Source organism: Delphinus delphis, chromosome 17, assembly GCF_949987515.2.
Source record: "Delphinus delphis chromosome 17, mDelDel1.2, whole genome shotgun sequence".
NCBI lineage: Eukaryota > Metazoa > Chordata > Mammalia > Artiodactyla > Delphinidae > Delphinus > Delphinus delphis.
In genome coordinates, this window is record NC_082699.1 from 47,742,928 (window position 1) to 47,762,129 (window position 19,202).

The 19,202-nt window shown below is 31.8% G+C and overlaps 1 protein-coding gene across 11 annotated transcripts in view; it reads left to right on the plus strand.

Moving 5' to 3' along the window:
• Nucleotides 1-19,202, plus strand: part of RIMS2 (regulating synaptic membrane exocytosis 2) — a 609,946-nt gene that overhangs the window by 379,902 nt on the left and 210,842 nt on the right. For 9 of the 11 annotated variants that reach the window (XM_059995038.1, XM_059995032.1, XM_059995036.1 and 6 more), the window contains exons 9-13: nucleotides 5,206-5,336; nucleotides 9,962-10,133; nucleotides 12,209-12,362; nucleotides 16,304-16,372; nucleotides 18,592-18,748. In XM_059995038.1, coding sequence (XP_059851021.1) covers nucleotides 5,206-5,336; nucleotides 9,962-10,133; nucleotides 12,209-12,362; nucleotides 16,304-16,372; nucleotides 18,592-18,748 — 683 coding nt within the window. Of the gene's footprint in view, nucleotides 1-1,488; nucleotides 1,537-5,205; nucleotides 5,337-9,961; nucleotides 10,134-12,208; nucleotides 12,363-16,303; nucleotides 16,373-18,591; nucleotides 18,749-19,202 lie in introns of all 11 variants that reach the window. The other 2 variants (XM_059995029.1, XM_059995033.1) reach the window with 1 other exon arrangement.

The following is a 19,202-nucleotide window of genomic DNA, read 5'->3' on the forward strand; positions in this document are numbered from 1 at the left end:
AGCTGTTAATTAAACAAGAGAGACATCCATGAGAAATGCGAGGAATGAGATGGAATCTTGGTGAAAGAACAAAGATTAAATGCCCTGAAATCCATTCCCAAACACAGAGACTTGCATCTGATTTTATTCCTCTTTTAGCTGTTAACATGCCTTAATAAAGGCACAACATTCTGATGATTGTGGTATCTCTGGAAACTGTTTCAAAATGAAAACAAAATAAGTTAGAAGAAGCAAAAAAAAGAAATCTGATTTTATTCTAAGAATTTGAAATAAAATGATTTAGTCAGAACTGAGCTTTATTTTCTTTTTAAAAAAATTTTGGCTGCGCTGGGTCTTTGTTGCAGTGTGCGGGCTCTGTTGCAGTGCATGGGCTTCTCTAGTTGCAGTGTGCAGGCTTTCTAGTTGCGACGCGTGGGCTCTAGAGCGCGCGGGCTCAGTAGCTGCGGTGCACGGGCTTAGTTGCCCAGCGGCATGTGGAATCTTAGTTCCCGGACCAAGGATCAAACCCGTCCCCTGCATTGGAAGGCAGATTCTTAACCACTGGACCACCAGAGAAGTCCCAGGGTTTTATTTTCTACCTTTACACTATCTTAGTTTTTGGTTGGGTGTGAGCAAGTCTATCTAGTCTTTTTAAAATGTCTCTGTTTCCTCATCTGCATATTGGAGATAACAGCAACTACCTCCCAGCATTGTTAGAGGCAATAAACTTGCAGTAACTGTCAGTAAAGGCTTAAAAAAATATGAAGAACTGTATAAATAAAAAGAAATGTGATATTATTGTCATTAATAAGTATGATTAGCTCTAAACAGTGTTATCTCAGATGGTGCACAATAAATGTCTGAAAATGATGTTTAAATACTAGAGCCTGTTATAGATTCTTAAAGTATGAATCAACTAATTATTCCAGTGTGTTCCAGCACACGTTTTATCTTTCTGTGTTTATTCTTTTAAGAAATGCTAAAGCCAACTTGGCTAATGTTTTTTAGACTTTTGTTAGCCATATTATCCCTTTGGAAAGTTACATGTATGTCCCTTTGGAAACATTACTTCTACAGATGACTTTTCACTAATAATTCTATAATGTATTTTAATCTGACTTCATCTTGGACTATGATTTTTTTTCTATGTTGTGTGTTCAAGGGTGAAACTTGAAATATCTTGACTTTGTATTATGTTTACACTCATTCTTTCAGAAAATATTAGCCCAAATCTGTTATTTTACATTCAGTCTTAATTCCTGTTATGTTGATTACATTTAAAAATCTGATTTAAAACTTCTAAGATTTTATATAGTTTTTATCTATTTAAGCATTTTGGGAAAATTAATTTATTCATTACATTGAACTACTTAATTTAGATATATATTGTCATGGAAAAATGTACTTAAGGGATAGTTGTATGTGTTTTTTACTTTTGGTCTCTTAGTTCCAGCGTGTTGTCCTTTTTGGTTTTGTTTTATTGCTTTTTTCTTTAATTTTGCTTACCAGAGCCAAAGCCTTAGTAGAAGAACAACGCCTTTTGTTCCTAGGGTTCAGGTAAAGGCCTTGTCTGCCTGATAGAAACTAAAGTTGTGTTTTAACCCTTATTTGTATGTTTTTGGAAAATGCGTAGTAGGAAAACTTTTTTTGGTGTGTTGCTCCAAACCATATTATTGACTTTCAAATCATTTTATGAGCCAGCTTGTAAAATTCTGCATGGGGATTAAAATACAATAAAAATTTAAAGAGACAATCTTTGTTAGTGGTTTTATATGATGGACTGAATACTGAAACTCATAGGTTTCTGGTTGGCATTTAATGTAGATTCCACTTACATTGGTAATATTGATAGAAATAGCTGATCTGATACTGTTGATATTTTCCTTTATTACACTAAGGTTGCTGTCTCTTTAAATCATTCATTATATCACTTAACATCTACATTCTCTTGCATTTTCCAAGCAATAACTCCTTGAGGAGATTGGCAAATAAATTTGTACCTTATCTAAAATATGAATTTTTTGCATGTTATATATAAGGGTCAACTTTTTGAAAGTATATTATTTTGAAAGAACAAAAATCACAATCCAAATAAAATATGTTGGGTTTATTTTGTTTACATTTTGTAATTGTAATTCCATTTAATTTTACTGTAATACTTGGGTACAAGTTGTTTGCCTCTTTTCATTAGGAAACCCTTATATGGTAAAGTAATGTCAACAAAGTTTTTTTTTTTTTAAAGTAGTATAATTCTTGCTTTGCTGCATGGTTTTTTTTGGTTGTTGCTCTTGTTGGTTTTTAATACTAATTTAGTTTAAATAAAAAAAATTGGAGTTCTAATTAACACTATGTAGTGTAAAATATTTACTTAGACTTATGTTCTGCTTGGGAAATTTAAAAGTGGTTACATGGAAATTGTATTAAAGCAATTAAAATGATATCAAGATTTTTATTAATGAAAATGAGGTAAAATAAGTATATCATATCTAGAATTGTGGAAACACATTTGTTTTATTTTGAAGAATCAACAGATATATTCTAATCATTCATTTAAAAAACACAGAGAAGATATTTAGGAATGTGATAAAGAATCTAGCAAATAAAATAATTCTTTTTTGATAGTTTAAAGTGGATATCTATTAAAAACTTCAATGCAAGTCCTGTAATATAAAATGAAAATTAAGGCTATTGATCAAATGCCGAGTTTGACAGTTTATTAAAAGGTATAATTTTGATAAAAAACTCAGTAAAATTAAACTGTGCCTGTTTCATATCTATATTATTTTTATATTTATATATTTATAAAGTATAATTTAATAAACTAAAGTATTAATATGAAAATATGAAAGCCATATGCCTAATATCTGTTTGTGTGAGAAATGAATATTATTAATAAGTGATCTTTTTGGTTTTCCATGGCATAAGAAAATCTAAAAATAATACTATTTATCAGGCATTTGAAGCATATATCTTAAATGTTTACCTGTAATGATTTTAAAGAAGCAAAAATATTGCCAGTGGAAATGACAGCAAAGGTAGTCTCAATCCCTGAAAAAAAAAAACTCACAGAAATCAATAATTTGCTCCAATAACTATGAGCTTAGTCTAGTAATACATTTTCTTTGTTTTTTAAATGTACTATTTATTGTAAAACAATTTTTTAGCCTTTAAGAAGTTTTTTAATATCATGGAAAATAAAGCCATAAGGTTTTTTGTTGATATAGAAAATAAAGAATATTAGAAGTTAATGTGGTTTTGGTTACAAATTTAGAGGAACCATGGTGCTCTCTGACAACACCTGTTTGATCTCATACATGAGACACTCTAGTATTTCTTACTTTTTTTCCCTCCCCTCATATCTTTTACCATAATGGTCTCTTTTTTCCATTTATCCTCATCTGTATCTTTGTTCTACTATTGTCAGGCAAGCAAATATTTGAACTCTTTTTTCTTTTTTTATAGGAATTAAAAAAAAATTATATTGGAGTATAATTTACAACGTTGTGTTAGTTTCAGGTGTTGAACTTTTTTTCCCATTTAAATGTCAGAGGTTTTTTTTCAGGTTCTTGGTCCCCTAGTCTAAGGCAGTGGTTCTCAAGCTCTAATGGCAATGAGAATCACCTGGAGCACTTGTTAAAATGCAAATTCCCTGGGCCCCATTCTGATTCAGTAAGTGAAAGGTGGGCCACAGGAATTTGTAACTTTCCAGATAATACTGTTGCAGGAGTTTTGTGAACCACAGTTTAAGAAACACTTGTCTAGAGCCTGTACTTACCAACTGGATTCAAAAAACTTTTTGTTACACAGCCTCAGGGTAATACCTGCGTTAAACATAAGGACTTAACATAAAGAGAAGTAATAATCATTTTAAAAATTTAAATGCTTGAGGACTAATTCCATTTGACCGAAAAGAAAAGTGTATAAATAATTTTATATACTCTTCTGGGCCATTAGTCTTCTGACTTAAAAGTCTTTCTCGGCCTCTCATTCTCTAAGATATGAAGTGAGGGACTCAACAAAGCCATGTTAGAATTGGAACTGAACTACTGATATATCATATATACATATATTTATTTGTATGATTTTTATGTAGATGGTCTATATTTATTTATATATCCTAGAGCCTGGCCCAGAGCTGACTGTCTGCTTTGGAGAAGAGAGGAAGGGACTGACATGAGATGTATATTTAAGTTTTTTAAACTACCGCAAACATTGTAAATCCAAGTTAAAAGAAAAAAATCAAACCATTGGATACACACACACACATACACACACACACATATACACATATAAAATGAAAAATACATATTACCTAAATAGAACTTTTTCCCAAATTCCAAATTTCCGATTCAATTTCAGTTTCAAGATAGTGGTCAGAGATGTGCTGAATTCTGAACCGAATGTGGATCAGAGCCATAGTCATCATAGATCCTGATATGGTAAAATCAACTAGCTAGGTGTGGGAGTGTGAGGTATGTGTGTGGGAGGTGACAATTATTAAGTCAAATGAATTCAGCAGCTGAATGTGAAGTTCTAATCCTTAATTATGGCACAGGCAAATTATTCTAATTTTCTCATCTCGAATTATAAAATATACGCTTATTATTCTGAGGATAAATACATTTGCTTCACAAACAAAAAAAAAGACTTTATGTCTGCGTAAGAAATTTTAAAAGACGAATTTATTACAGTTTTAAATACAAACTTAAGGAGTAGATTTACTAAAGCTTCTAGTAATTCCCAGTTACCTATAATTTTTGAAAGGTCTTTGCTGTGGTATAACATAAAACATTTGCTTAAAAATTCCCTATGAATGCCATATAAGGAACTTATCTATTCAATTCATTTTGAGCACTTATTCTGAACTCACTATTGTAGGGGAACCAAAATGAACTACCGTGATTCCTGCATAAAGGTAGACACAAAGCAATCCTATATAAAGTCCTTAGTTATGGTAGTGTAATTATTATGTGCATGTTAATAAGCTATCAAATTAGATTATAAAAAGTTCAAGTGATTTATCAATCAAACTAAAATATCTGAAATAATTTCTCTGTTCATTGAAGTTATTATAGCATATCCTTTTACCTTAACTGCAATTTACGAAGTGAAGTTTATATTCTGTGCTAATATTAGTGTAAGAGAATGGGGCAAAGATTGGGAATGTAAACGTTATGTTATATTAGTAAATGTTTAAACTGATAAATGAATATTTTTGCTTTTCAGATAAAACTATGGTTTGACAAGGTTGGTCACCAATTAATAGTTACAATTTTGGGAGCAAAGGATCTCCCTTCCAGGGAAGATGGGAGGCCAAGGAATCCTTATGTTAAAATTTACTTTCTTCCAGACAGAAGGTAGGGATATGAAACAAAAATAAATGTTCTTGAAAATAAATGAGAAATGTTAATAGCAGGAGGTGTTTTGATTCTGTATCATTTATTTTAAAATATCATGCCAGTTAGATACTTATGAAGTTTAATATAAGCATAATGATTCTTAAGAATCAAAATAGTGACAGTAAATACTCTGAGATTGTTTTAAAACCTATGTCAAATGTTTATAATATAGATTATTTTATTAAATATTTATTTTAGATTGTGTGGTTTACTTCTTAAATAATGTATTTTTTTTAAATCAAACTCATTAAAATTATGCTCCTTTAAGTCAATACATTTTTAACATAAACTACAGAGGCAGAAAGCTGGAAATGGTACTAAAGGATACTCATCATGTTCCTCTATAATTTTTACCTCCTTTTACTAAGATATTATTTCTCTATATTATGTAAAATTAGTGAATGTGCTTTATATTTCACCACCCATATCACCAAGGAATCTTTACCACTGGGCCTAGAATCAGCTACCTAAAGTGTCCTTTGCTTTGTGTCCATGCTAATCAACATACATGATATTGATCTATCCTGATTTAAATAGAGGAATCAGAATAGGAGAAATAGCTTTTCAAAAATCATATAATCATTCTTAATTTCAGACACATACAAAATAGAAGAGATTATTCAATAAGCATCATAAAAAAAGAAAGAAGTAATGCACCAATTTCCCTTTCCCCAGCTCTTCTGCAACACTGGTTTTCAGGGCTGGGCTGTTCATTTTTCTCAGGTTGGAAGCAGCTGGGCACAGATGTGATCTTAAACATATTTATACACGTTTGGACCCTCTATTACTCAGTTCAAGTTAAAAGTCATCAGTGTTGAGTGCCAAAGTATCATCTGAAGAACAATTTCAACAAAGAAAATAAAGGAAAGGAAGTAGGCAATTAGCAAAGGTCTTACACTTTATTTGATATATATTTTGAAATAAAATTTGTAAAATGAATTAGAAAATATGCAAGGGTGCCATAGCCTCTTAAGCTATTAGAAGCTGTGCCATATAATTTTATCTTACAAAGTTGACTCGAAGGAGGTTGTTCTCTAACAACTTAGGTTGTCTTTTGGAGAGGGATACACTTTGAACTGCAAGAGAAGAAGAGGATATGCAATAACTTAACTCAACTCCAGCTTAAACTTCAGTTGGATGACAGATGTCACAGCCATATTACCTACCATCCTGGATGGAGGCCAAGTCACTTGGCTTCTCAGAGCACAGTTTATTAGTCTAAGCATCCTTAGAATGCCATCATAAAAACTCGCAGAGAGCTTCCCTGGTGGCGCAGTGGTTGAGAGTCCGCCTGCCGATGCAGGGGACATGGGTTCGTGCCCCGGTCTGGGAAGATCCCACATGCCGCGGAGCGGCTGGGCCCATGAGCCATGGCCGTTGAGCCTGCGCATTCGGAGCCTGTACTCCGCAACGGGAGAGGCCACAGCACTGAGAGGCCCGCGTACCGCAAAAAAAAAAACAAAAACAAAAACAAAAAAAACTCGCAGAAAGTGCTGTGCTTTTATGCACACACATAACTTAAGTTTCTACTTATTCAGACCTTTGAAGAAAAATGCTTGCTTTTCAAGATGATAAAAGTCTCTCAAATTTTTGTTTTTTGGTTGACTACTTGTGTTTAGTTTTATTTTTTATACCTCCGCTCACTTTCTAAGCAGATAGAGGTCAAATGGAAGGGAAAGTCCCTTCAAAGACTCCTTTATATTCCAGATGTAGGGTTTTTATCTTTTCTCAATAGCAAAGAATGTGAGAAACGTTTGGATATTTTTTTCTCAGGTTATTTCTCAGCTGAGTTTTCTTGACAGTTATCAGGAATTTGAAGAATATTTAGGCAAGTTTGTAGCTCACTTTATTGATAGAGTTGTGTCAGGGTTTTATCCTTAACAGAAAAAAGAATTCTCTGGTCAACTCAAACAGCTACATTATCATCTCGACTTTTTTTTTTTTTTCTGTTGATACAAGTTTTTACACATGAATAAAGGACTATTTGTGCTTCTGGTATGAGTTATTTCTTTTTTCTTGACAATTTCTTGTGAGAAAAACTACAGGTCCCAAGAAGCCCATGGATACCAAAATCTGCAATGCTCAAGTTGCTTATATAAAATGACATAGCTCTGCATCTGTGGATACTGAGGGCCAACTGTACTTGCCTAAGTAAACAGAAAAAACAGTTGATGCCTTTTTATTGTTAAGAATTCCTGGAGGGACAAGTGAGGCTACATAGAAGGAATTTAGTCTAGAATGTCAGTATGTCAGTTAAGCCATTCAAAACATTTATTTTCTATATAATATGCTAGGTACCCTAAAAAATAGCTAGGTATGCTCTAACACTTTTTTATATCTTTTTTTATATTGGTTGCCAGTCAAAATATATTTTTCCCTTCATTTTGAGTAAAAATATCAAGTCTTTGCATGCTGTTAAATCAAATGGAAAACAAAAGTACTGGTAACATGAAAATAAATAGAAAAAACTTTAGTTAGATTTTTAAAAAAATACTTTCTCAACATTTTAATGATGTTGTTAGAGATCAATTATCTATTTTATTATCCTTAGGCTGCTATTTAAAAATATCTCTATAGCATGCTTACTGATCTTAGTTTTTAAATAATTTTAGCAACTTTTCAGTATTTGACTTATACAGAATGATCTTATTTTGAAGGCTTTAGTTATACTTCTTGAAAAGAATAACTCATTTACTTTTTTTGTAATTTGCTGAAGATTAGGTAACTTTCCATGGTTATTTTCATGGATTGGTGCTTCAATACACACAAAATTGCCTTATTAAATTGTAATCATATAAGGTAGGTTAGTGAGGAACTTCAGAGATAATCTAGTCTCCCTCCTATCCAGGATTAGAAATCCCCCCCCTAAAATAGTCATTCTTTGAGAACTTTTTTCACTCCTTAAGAGGAAGTCAAAGCTTATTCTTCTGTTTCCTTTCACGTTGCAGTATAAACCAATCTTGGATTAGATGGCAAGGTTCCCCCAAATGCTTTCTTCCTGACCTTGGTGGAAGGAATTTTATCTCTGACAGGGTTTCATAGTTCATTCTTTAATGGATAGAATATAAGTAGATGCTTTATAAATATTTGTTAAAATCTTAGAAGGAGGAAGTGACAAGAGTCATAAGTCATAGTCCTTGTCATTATTTCTCTTATTTAGGTATTTTTATTTGCAGTACCACTTCTTTTTCATAAATTTGAATGGAGATAAAATTTCCTACGTGGGTTTCCAAAGTTATTTTCCTATGGAGGCCTTAGAAATTAATAAAGATACATTGCTTTAAAATGGCTTTCTGCTACATTAAATATATATGCTTTGGAAACATACATGTTCTTGATTAAGTCAAATCTGTATTAAACATTAAGCTCTGTATTCACCTGGGAGAAGTTGCATACCCTCCCTAATTTGGAGGCACTCTGTCCCTTCTTAGTTCTCCCTGCTTCCTATTTCCCAACACTCTTAGAACTGTGCTGTGTTGAGAGAATTTGTAGAAGTTAATATGGTTCCACTTGGAGTTCACTGGCACTTCTCACTTCAAATAGGCTCTTCTAATAGCTTAACATTGCCGTCCTAGATGATTTTCTTCATTCCTATTCAGACACTGATCCTCTCTAATAAGCTAGAGTAGTGATCTCCAAGAAGAACGGATGTACCCAGGAGATGTATGAAACAATTCATTGGAGTTCATAAAGAAATACTTGAATTTTCATTTTCACCTATCTTTAATTCCTATTTTTGTATATTTACCAATGAATACAATATATTAGTACAATATAGTAATACGTACATATAATTTATAAAAATATGTGTATACAATGGAATGCGTAATCAAAAGCATTCACTTGGTAGAAATATGAAGTCAAAAAAATGTATGAAAGCTTCTGAGTTGGAAGTTCTGTCTATCAGGATGGCCAGCTTGCATTTCCAGCCCAGATTATAGTGGCTGCCTCACACAGAAATAATTTTACTATGTCTTTAAAGACTTGATAGATGTCAAATGAGCAAGTATGTATTAATTATACATAAGTGTGTAACTTGATAAGATGTAATTACAATTGCTTATTAGCTAAACTATATGGATGTAAAGTTGTGAACATCGCAATTCACCAAACTTATTGTACAAGGGACTTCCGTTAGTTTAAGTGAATAGTATATTGGTTACAAATACTAAGTACAGTATTTGCATTTGCATATGTACAAATACTAAAAGTACTACTATATGTAACTAACAGGTTAATTTCCAATTTAAAGGTTTCCAATAGGGCAATGTGTTAAAAAAAATTAGAGTTAAGATTCTTCAGTCTGGTTTTATTTAGAATTTGAGAAAGGTTAAGTTTTTAATTATCTATCACGGAAAATTTTCAGATTTATTGAAATATTTCTATTATTAAGTCATACTTATAAGGTGATATAATTATATACCTTATAAATTTTAATAGTAATTTTAAAGGTTACAGTATATTTAAGGTATGATAAATTTGTGGGAAAACTTCTTTCCTGAGAAATTTTAAATTAATAAATTTTAGGGCAAAAGTTAAAATGAAGATTTATATAAGCTCATATATTCTTATTTTTTTCATAGTGATAAAAACAAAAGAAGAACTAAAACAGTAAAGAAAACATTGGAACCCAAATGGAACCAAACATTCATTTATTCTCCAGTCCACCGAAGAGAATTTCGGGAACGAATGCTGGAGATTACCCTTTGGGATCAAGCTCGAGTTCGAGAGGAAGAAAGTGAATTCTTAGGAGAGGTATCTGGAACTATTTTAAAGCTTAGACTATTCATGTCATCCTGAATACTTTTGTTTATATGACTATCAGTAAAATATTATATTTTGAATAACTGAAACACCTAGACATAATTTAACAGAATGAATTTAGCTGCTGTTTTAAGAAAAAACTTATTGATGCCTCTATAGTACATGTATTTCAGTTTACTGAACCAATTTTACAACTAGTAATTAAATCATTTATTTATAGATCAGTTTTTCAGCCCTGTACTGTATCTGTAATGTGCTAGGGACTGAGGTATCAAAGGTCAATAAGGTATATTACTTTCTTCAAGGAATTTATAATCCACTGGGATACACACAAGTGAGTGAACAATTATAACATAGTATGGCAGATGCTCTTTCAGGGAAGTGCAGTAGGAATACATAATTGCTGTGCAGGGAAGGGGAAGTGGTCCATGGAAGGATCCACAGAGAAACTGGAATTTAGCATAGTCAAGGGAAGGAAAGTTCCTGCAGAGGGAATAACAAAATACTAGGGTTGCGGGGGTCTTGGACAACTGTATTGAAATGGGAAAAGAATGTGGTAAGAAATGAGTCTTGAGGGTTAAACATGACACCTTCATATATCATATTAAGAGTTTGGATATTATCCTGTAGATAATGGGAACAAATGACAGGTTTTAAAGAGACTAGCTTGATTGCATTTGTACTTGAGAAAAATATTTCTAGCTGTAATGTGGAGAATGAATTGGAGAGGGGCGGATGAGAGGCAGTTTTCCAGCTATTAACGTACTAAGAGAACTGCTTTCAGTTTTTTCAGTGTGGTTGGTTTTCCTGACTAAATTAAATGTAATACCATGGGAAAAGCAACAATCCATAGAAATATTAAACTGAATGTTGTTAGCTAAGGAATCAAAGAGTGGTAAACCAGTTGGAAAGAAGGGTAACATAATGACTAGGAGCAGAGATTAGCGCCAGATGACTGGTTCTGCATTCCTGACACTACTACTTCCTGGCCTTGGTCCTTGAGCAAGTTATTTAATATATTTGTACTTTAGTTTCCTCTTCAATCAAGTGAGAATGATAGTAGTATGCAATTCAGGGTTAGAGTGAGAATTAAATGTGTGTGTGTGTGTGTGTGTGTGTGTGTGTGTGTGTGACCATTTGGAACACAGTGCTTATAATTTTGAAAATGACTAGGGAAAATTTAGGAAGAATGAAGAGTACCTTAGTTGTTTTACATTTTTACCTCCCATAGCTAATAGTGATTTATCATCATATAGCAGTTCTCATATACTTAAACCAGACACTGTCATATTTGCACATGACTTTAAAAGAAAATAAAAAGAATCATTTATTTCTATGGACTGATTTCCTTTGTAAATTTATTAGATATTCATATTATAACATGGTTCATATTGAAAATCCATTCTTTTTTTTTTCTTTCCTTTTCTGTTTTGAATCCTTAGCAGCATGATATGTTAAACAGAATTTTAAGTAAGACAGCCTTTGACTTATATTACGGCTCTTTCACTAACCAATAATGTGGGCTTAAACAAGTTTTTTAACCTTTTTCAGCCTTGGTATCCTTATTTGTAAAAGTTGAATAATAAGACCAACCTAGTAATTTTTTCCTGAGAATTAAGATAACATATGACATGGTTCTTAACACACAGTAAGCACTTCTAATTTGTTTTTAATCTCTCCATTTCAGAGTTTGTGAAGGTTAAATTAATGAATGTAAATGAAAATGTTTTTTAAACTGTAAAATGGCATATATATACCAGTTATTATTACAGACTTTTAGTAGTAAGTGCCATTTATGTAATGGCATATTTAACAGCCTGTAGCAGATAGGTGTTCAAGGGTCTACAAAATAAATGTCTTAGATATTCAAAGCCATTAACTCAATAAGAAGTTATATATACTTATCTCTTATTTAGTTATTGTCAAACATATGGGCAATTCTGCAGCATAACCTTGCTTTTGACCTAATAGCATTACTATTATAATTATCATTATTATAATGAAACCATTTAAGAGAATTTCTATATTATTGTCATAAGACAGTCCTTTGTCTCTTGGCTTTGTAGATTTTAATTGAATTAGAAACAGCCTTATTAGATGATGAACCACATTGGTACAAACTTCAGACCCACGATGTTTCTTCATTGCCACTTCCCCACCCTTCTCCATATATGCCACGACGACAACTACATGGAGAGAGCCCAACACGGAGGTTGCAAAGTAAGTTTTCAGTAAAATTTATTGTACCTTTATTGAATTATCTTGAATGATATATATGACATAGAATTTGAAGATACCATTATGGGTATTAACAGTCATCTGTTAGTATTTTCATAGCTTTTATTGAAGCTTTTAAATTGTTTGATACACTCAACTGTATACATGTAGTACTCACTCATCACAGTATGACACACAATGAAGCATAGTTATGTTTTAATTTTACCTCTTAGAATCTAAAATATAGGAATGAGATAGCTAACGTAGTAGAATTTGGTGATGTACCTGTAGATATCTGAAATTATGATTTCCACTGTCATTAAGCCAAGTATTTTATGAATACGTAGGATAACAAGTATAGCATAGTGGTTGAAACCGTGACCATGAACATTACTCAGACAAACTTGAGTGTAAATATTAATCCTCTCACTTAAGAGTTGTATGGGGGCTTCCCTGGTGGCGCAGTGGTTGAGAGTCCGCCTGCCGATTCAGGGGACACGGGTTCGTGCCCCGGTCCGGGAGGATCCCACATGCCGCGGAGCAGCTGGGCCCATGAGCCATGGCCGCTGAGCCTGCGCGTCCGGAGCCTGTGCTCCGCAGCAGGAGAGGCCACAACAGTGAGAGGCCCGCGTACCACAAAAAAAATAATAATAATAAAATAAAATATACCCACAAAGGAAACACCAGACCATGGTAATTTTATAGATTAATTCTCTCAAAATTTCAAAGAACAGATTTTTTTTTTAATCTACACAAATTCTCCCAGAGAATAAAAAAGGACTAATTCTCAATATTTAGTTGGGCTAGTGTAACCTTGCTTCTAAACCAAAAGGTTAGTACAGGAAGGAAACAGGCCAGAATGAATTGTAAATAAAAATTGAAAATCCTTTATGAAATATCACTGAACTTATAAGAGACTTTCCTCGATCTTACAGAATGTAAATTCAGCAGATATCACTTTAAATGGATAAATATTAGAAAAATTCTATTTAAAATCAGAATTTAGAAAGAACTGTAAACTTTCTCTGTTTCTTTCCAGTATTATGCTTACTAGCATAGAAAGACAGGAAAAAGAAAGAAAAAAGGCATTAGGACTGGGAAGTAAATTGTCTCCATAGAAAAATTCCAATTAAACCATAATAAATTTATTAGAAGTAAAGAAAAAAAGAGACTTTAACAAGATGGTTGATTAACATTATTTTACAATAAAATTGCATTTCTGTTTATGAGCAATTAGGTTAGAAAACATAATTTTAACAGTATTTCTAATAGCAATAGAAATGATAAGATACAAAGGATAAATCCAACAAATGTGGAAAATTTGAGTGACTGAAGTTAAAAATTTCATAGAGAGATCTTAAAGAAAACTTAAATGAAGAGAATGCCATGTTCATGGCTAGTAAAACAATGCTGTAAAATATGCCATTTCCCCCTGAATTGATGTATTGATTCAATGCATTTCAAATCAAAGTCCCTATAGGATGTTTTTGTGCAGTTTGATAACCTGAATCTAAAATTTAAATGGAAGAGCAAAGGAGAAATATCAAATATATGAATAATTAGGTAAACGATTTGCTTTTCAATATGTAACATTGTAATAACAAAGACAGTGAGTTACTGGTTTATAGATAGACAGCCTGTACAAGGAAAAAGAAGTAGAGCACCAAACAGATCCTAGCAGATAGAATACATTTATTTATAGCAGAAGTGACATTGCAGATCATTGTGGAAAGATAGAATGATTAAATAAACAATGCTGAGATACGTGTTATCCATATAGAAAGTGAAGTTGCATCCATATCTCATGCCGTACAGAAACTTAGTTCAAGATGGATAGGATATAAATGCACAGAGCAAAATTTTTAAACTTTCAGAAGAAAATAAGGGTATCTCTGTGCTTGTATAAAAGCTCAGGAAATTTCTTAAAGAAATTTTAAAATTTCTTCTCTTTAAAAGAGAAGATTGATCCATTCAGTGACATTAAACTTAATTACTTGATTTCATCAGAATGTGACAAGATCCACATAGAACATAACTGCAATATATTTAGCCTCTATAGGATTAATATCAAAATAGGTCAAGACTTCCATCAGGAAAGTAATCAAGATTCTGAAAGGCAGTAGCATTTACAAACCATATATATACCTCACCTCCCACTCTCACCCGCACCCTCACACACAAGAGGGCTCATAAAGGCTGATAAAATGAACTTCATCTTTTGCTGGTGTCATTCTTATTTTACATTAAAGGCAGATCTGATCCTTGATCAATATGAAAAGCACGTAATCTTTATGCTCTGTACTGCACCTGGCACATTAAACTAATCATTGCTTTGTCCTTGATCATTTACAAGGTGAAATCTTGTTACAAGCTGAGCAATTCTTCTTACATCTCCTCAATAGCCTCATCTGTGTTATCCCTCCTTTCTCCCAAGTTCATTTAGAATGTATGTCCTAATTCTATAAATCCTTTTGTGAGCATTCTGTTGGGATGTTGTCAGATAATGTAGTTTCCATATTAACTGGTGCTATAAGAGCCTCAGATTCAATTGGGTCCAAAACTTTATGACATATGGATTTGGAAGGAAAATAGTAGTGAGTACACTCAGTGGGACGACATGACCAAAAATGATAGGTATTACCTAATCATTAAAGGGAGAAAAACAAGAACTGCAGTTCCTGGCAAAAAAGAAAGACTCCCTCTCCCAAGAAGGCAGGGATTACAACAAAATATAGAGAGAGTATTTCTAAGGGGAGGTTGCAAATGTTGGAGGGCATTCCTAGAACATTTTAATTATTGCTATTTTATGCAACATGAACTTTCAGTGTTTTATAAACCTTACAGGAAAGTATTTATTTTCTGATAACAGAGTTTAGTCTATGTAATGAGTAATGAATTATGTAAGTAGACGGACAAAACAAGTTCTCTTTTGAAATAGCAACACTGTCTTCATTTATCATTAAATATTTTCTGATACCAAAGAAGGGAAAAATGCTTTAAATAAAAGTTTCTCTTATGTAAGGTGTGCCTATTCCTGTAGGCACACCTCCATGTAGGTGTTTTCTCCATGTAGGAGAAAAGATAGATTAAAAAACAAATTATAACATGTTTATTTATATATGTGATATATGTCATCATTAAGTGTGAGGACAGTCTGCTTTAGCCATCAAAGCTCTACTTAATTCAATTTAATGTTATTTTTGCCATAGCATGATTAACGTTTTAAAGTTTTGTTATAGATTTGTGTTGTAAGGAAAACAGACACAGGGCTCTTGAATTATAGTAATTATTATTGTTCTGTCTTATGTTGTTTCTTAGAAAACATAACACAGTTCACAATGTGTAAGTCAGTTTGTGGATGACTTATTTCTCGTATTTTTCTCAAAGCAACAGAAAACAACTAAAGTAATAGTAAGGGAAGGACATTTAAGATGTCTTAAATTATGCTTCCTCTCCATGAGTGTGAAAAATAAAGATTGAAGAATTGGGTATATTTAATTCATTAGTCATGCATATTAGAAAAAGACACATGAATGACTTTGAATATAACATTGTTTGTATTTTGAAGTTTACTAGATTTAAATGCCTTTGTCTAAAAGCATCTAAAACTGACCTGATTGAGCTATTTTTGACTCGGCTTTTTGTCCAATAGATTTTATCAATCAGCATCAAATCACTAACATGTATTATTTAATATTTAATATTATTTCAGGCTTTAATCCTTTTAGGAACTTTATCTTATACATTTCAAAAATAATACCCTCACATAATGAAATATATGTAAAAACAGGTGTTTGTAAGGTCAAAATGACTTTTCTTCTCTCTCTCTTTTTTTTATTCTCAAGTATTCCATTCAAAATCCTTTCATTTGTTTTTCAGGTTGGTGAGGGTTTTTTTCCTTAAATGATCAGCAATTTTAATTATTGCTATTGTTTGCTTCATAGGGTCTAAGAGAATAAGTGATAGTGAAGTCTCTGACTATGACTGCGATGATGGAATTGGTGTAGTATCAGGTAAGAATTTCAGAATTATTTTATAGTGATAATAAGGAAGTGTGACTCGTCATTATTTACCAGTAAATATGTAAATAGATAGATAAATATAATGAGGTACAAAGGACTTGCCTCTTTATGCCCCCTCCCCTGAAACAGCCTATGGCAGTTTAAACTGAATAATTCTAGTTGCTGGAATACCTGTACCAGTTCTTAGATTGAATATTCTATTGAAAGATGTCTCATAAGTAATACCAATTTTCTACTTTCAAACTACTAAGTAATAAGGATTTCACTATAAATTTGAGAAGTTATATAACTGAAACTTCTTTATACTTCACTAACTGTGAAAAAAATCTTTCTAACATCACTAACATACCCAAGTATGTCAAATATTTGAATCCACTTTTTGAAATTTTTTTCAATGTTGTTATGTGGATTAGTATCAGGTGCAGCTACATTTTGAAATTATGGTGTTGTGGTTTAAAATATTGCCTCATTTATGGTTAGAAATTTATCTGATGATTTAATATTATAGGTAAGTAGCTATTTTTTAATAAATTCTGGCAAAATTTTTATATATATTATACTCAAAATATTATAAAAATGTTTGATTCTTCTTCTTCTTAATTAGCTCAGCAAATTTCATAAGCATAACTAATTTTATCATGAACAAAATATGTTTTATTGTATGTAAGACGTGCTGCAGTTGCATCAGTGACTGATAGTTTTTGTTGGACAGTTTTTGATAGAATATGAGTCAGTTTGCATGCTACCAGTGTACTACTTTTAAAAAACCCAATGACTATCTTTTAGTCTTTATTTTTTGCACTAAGGGTTAACAATATATTAATTCACTAAGACTGCAAAAATATTTTTCATGTTTTATGGTTTGTGAATTAAACCTTAAAAAGTCATATTTCTCATGATCTCTTGCTTGGAGATCGTTAGCAGTTTTTTCCTGCTTGTGTTCTAGTCCTTTAATTGACTTTTCAACTTCTTCTCTTTATTAAATATCTAGCCACATCAGATTTTTTCCACCCAAAATATTTTCCTTCAGGTCATTAAAGCTCTTTATCTTGATGCCATTTTTGGCATATCTCAATTCTTTTATTTTCTACTTCCAGGATGACAAAAAAATGATCATGTTATTATGTTTCCATTCTGTTAAAGGAACTGTATCTTTTGAAAAAAAACTTTTCAGGAATCATTCATTATTTTGGTTAATACTCTCTGGAAAAATTTTTGTTGTTACAGAATAGTATTTCACAAACCTACACAATTCAAAGTGTTTACCCTGGGTTCATTACTTTTTACTACCATGAAACATCATGGTTTCTTGTCTCAATGTTGTTATTAATTTTTTTACTATATAGTGAATCATTTAATAATCCATTCAGGAAAAAAGACTGCTGTAATATCCTATATGTTGTTATTTTGAAATCCAGTGTAATTTTTGAGACATGGTTTTTTCATCATATACCATATTTTAATAATGCATTTGAAAGATAACATTTCAAAAACTACAGTACCATAGTCCTGATTTTGATGTTTATAAAAAGGATATGGAGATAACTTCAAATGCTTGGAATATATCAGAATTTACATATTTACTTCAAATGGTATTCAGAGTGCTTTCTAATATTGTTTATTTCTTAAAGAAATAACTATAGAGTATAGAAATTAGAAACTTTTTGTCAAGGTAATCATTTTATTTATTTTATTTTTTTAAATAGATCTTTATTGGAGTATAATTGCTTCACAATACTGTGTTAGTTTCTGTTGTACAACAAAGTGAATCAGCCATATGCATACATATATCCCCATATCCCCTCCCACTTTTTTTTTTTTTTTAACGTCTTTATTGGAGCCTCCCTCCTTTATAATTGTTGAGAATTATTTGAAGCTCTTCTAGGTCAATGAAGAAATGAAAATGTTTTTAGAATAAACTTGAATCTTTTACTGAAGATTATTAACTGTGTAAAAAAGTTTTACTCTACCTAGCATAGGGCCTTGGACATAGTAGCTCTCTAAATATTTGAATATTTGTCTTTCCTTTTCAATTTAAGTGTTTATAAATTATTATTTTATCTTACTGTTATGCTTTATTCATTATGCTTTACATTTAGTATATTCAGAGCTTTTCAACTTCACTAACATTTTATGTTTTTTCAGTGAAATACAAAATACAAGAGATCTTAGTGTATAGAGAACTATAATCTTAATATTTCCACCTTTAGATTATCGACACAATGGTCGAGATCTTCAAAGCTCAACATTGTCAGTGCCAGAACAAGTAATGTCATCAAACTATTGTTCACCATCAGGGTCTCCTCACCGAGTGGATGTTATAGGAAGGACTAGATCTTGGTCACCCAGTGTCCCTCCTCCACAGAGGTAAGACAGCATAACATTTTATTTGTAAGATGATATTATAAGCCTATTTATCGTAAAATATTATTGGAAATTTTCAAAGATAATAAATTCTTGTAGAAAAAAGTTACTTAGGGAAAAACATACCTGCTATCAATAGCTTATATAATGAGAGTAAGATGAAATATGGGCTACTTTGTAACTTTAGATGACCTATATATAATTTTATAGTTATAGTTATAAAGAAGATCCAACTTCCAGTCTCATATATATATTGAGCAGATCTAGTTAGACTGAACTAATTATACTCATGAATGATATAGATATTGATAATTTAAGGAATTGGAAAAAAGAACATTTGATGGAGCTATACAATTAAGAACAATCATGAGAAGACTAAAAAGGAATGCATGGGCAGTGGGAAGAATTGCTTGGAAAATCTGCAACTCCAAGTCTTATGCTTAGTGCAAAACTCTGA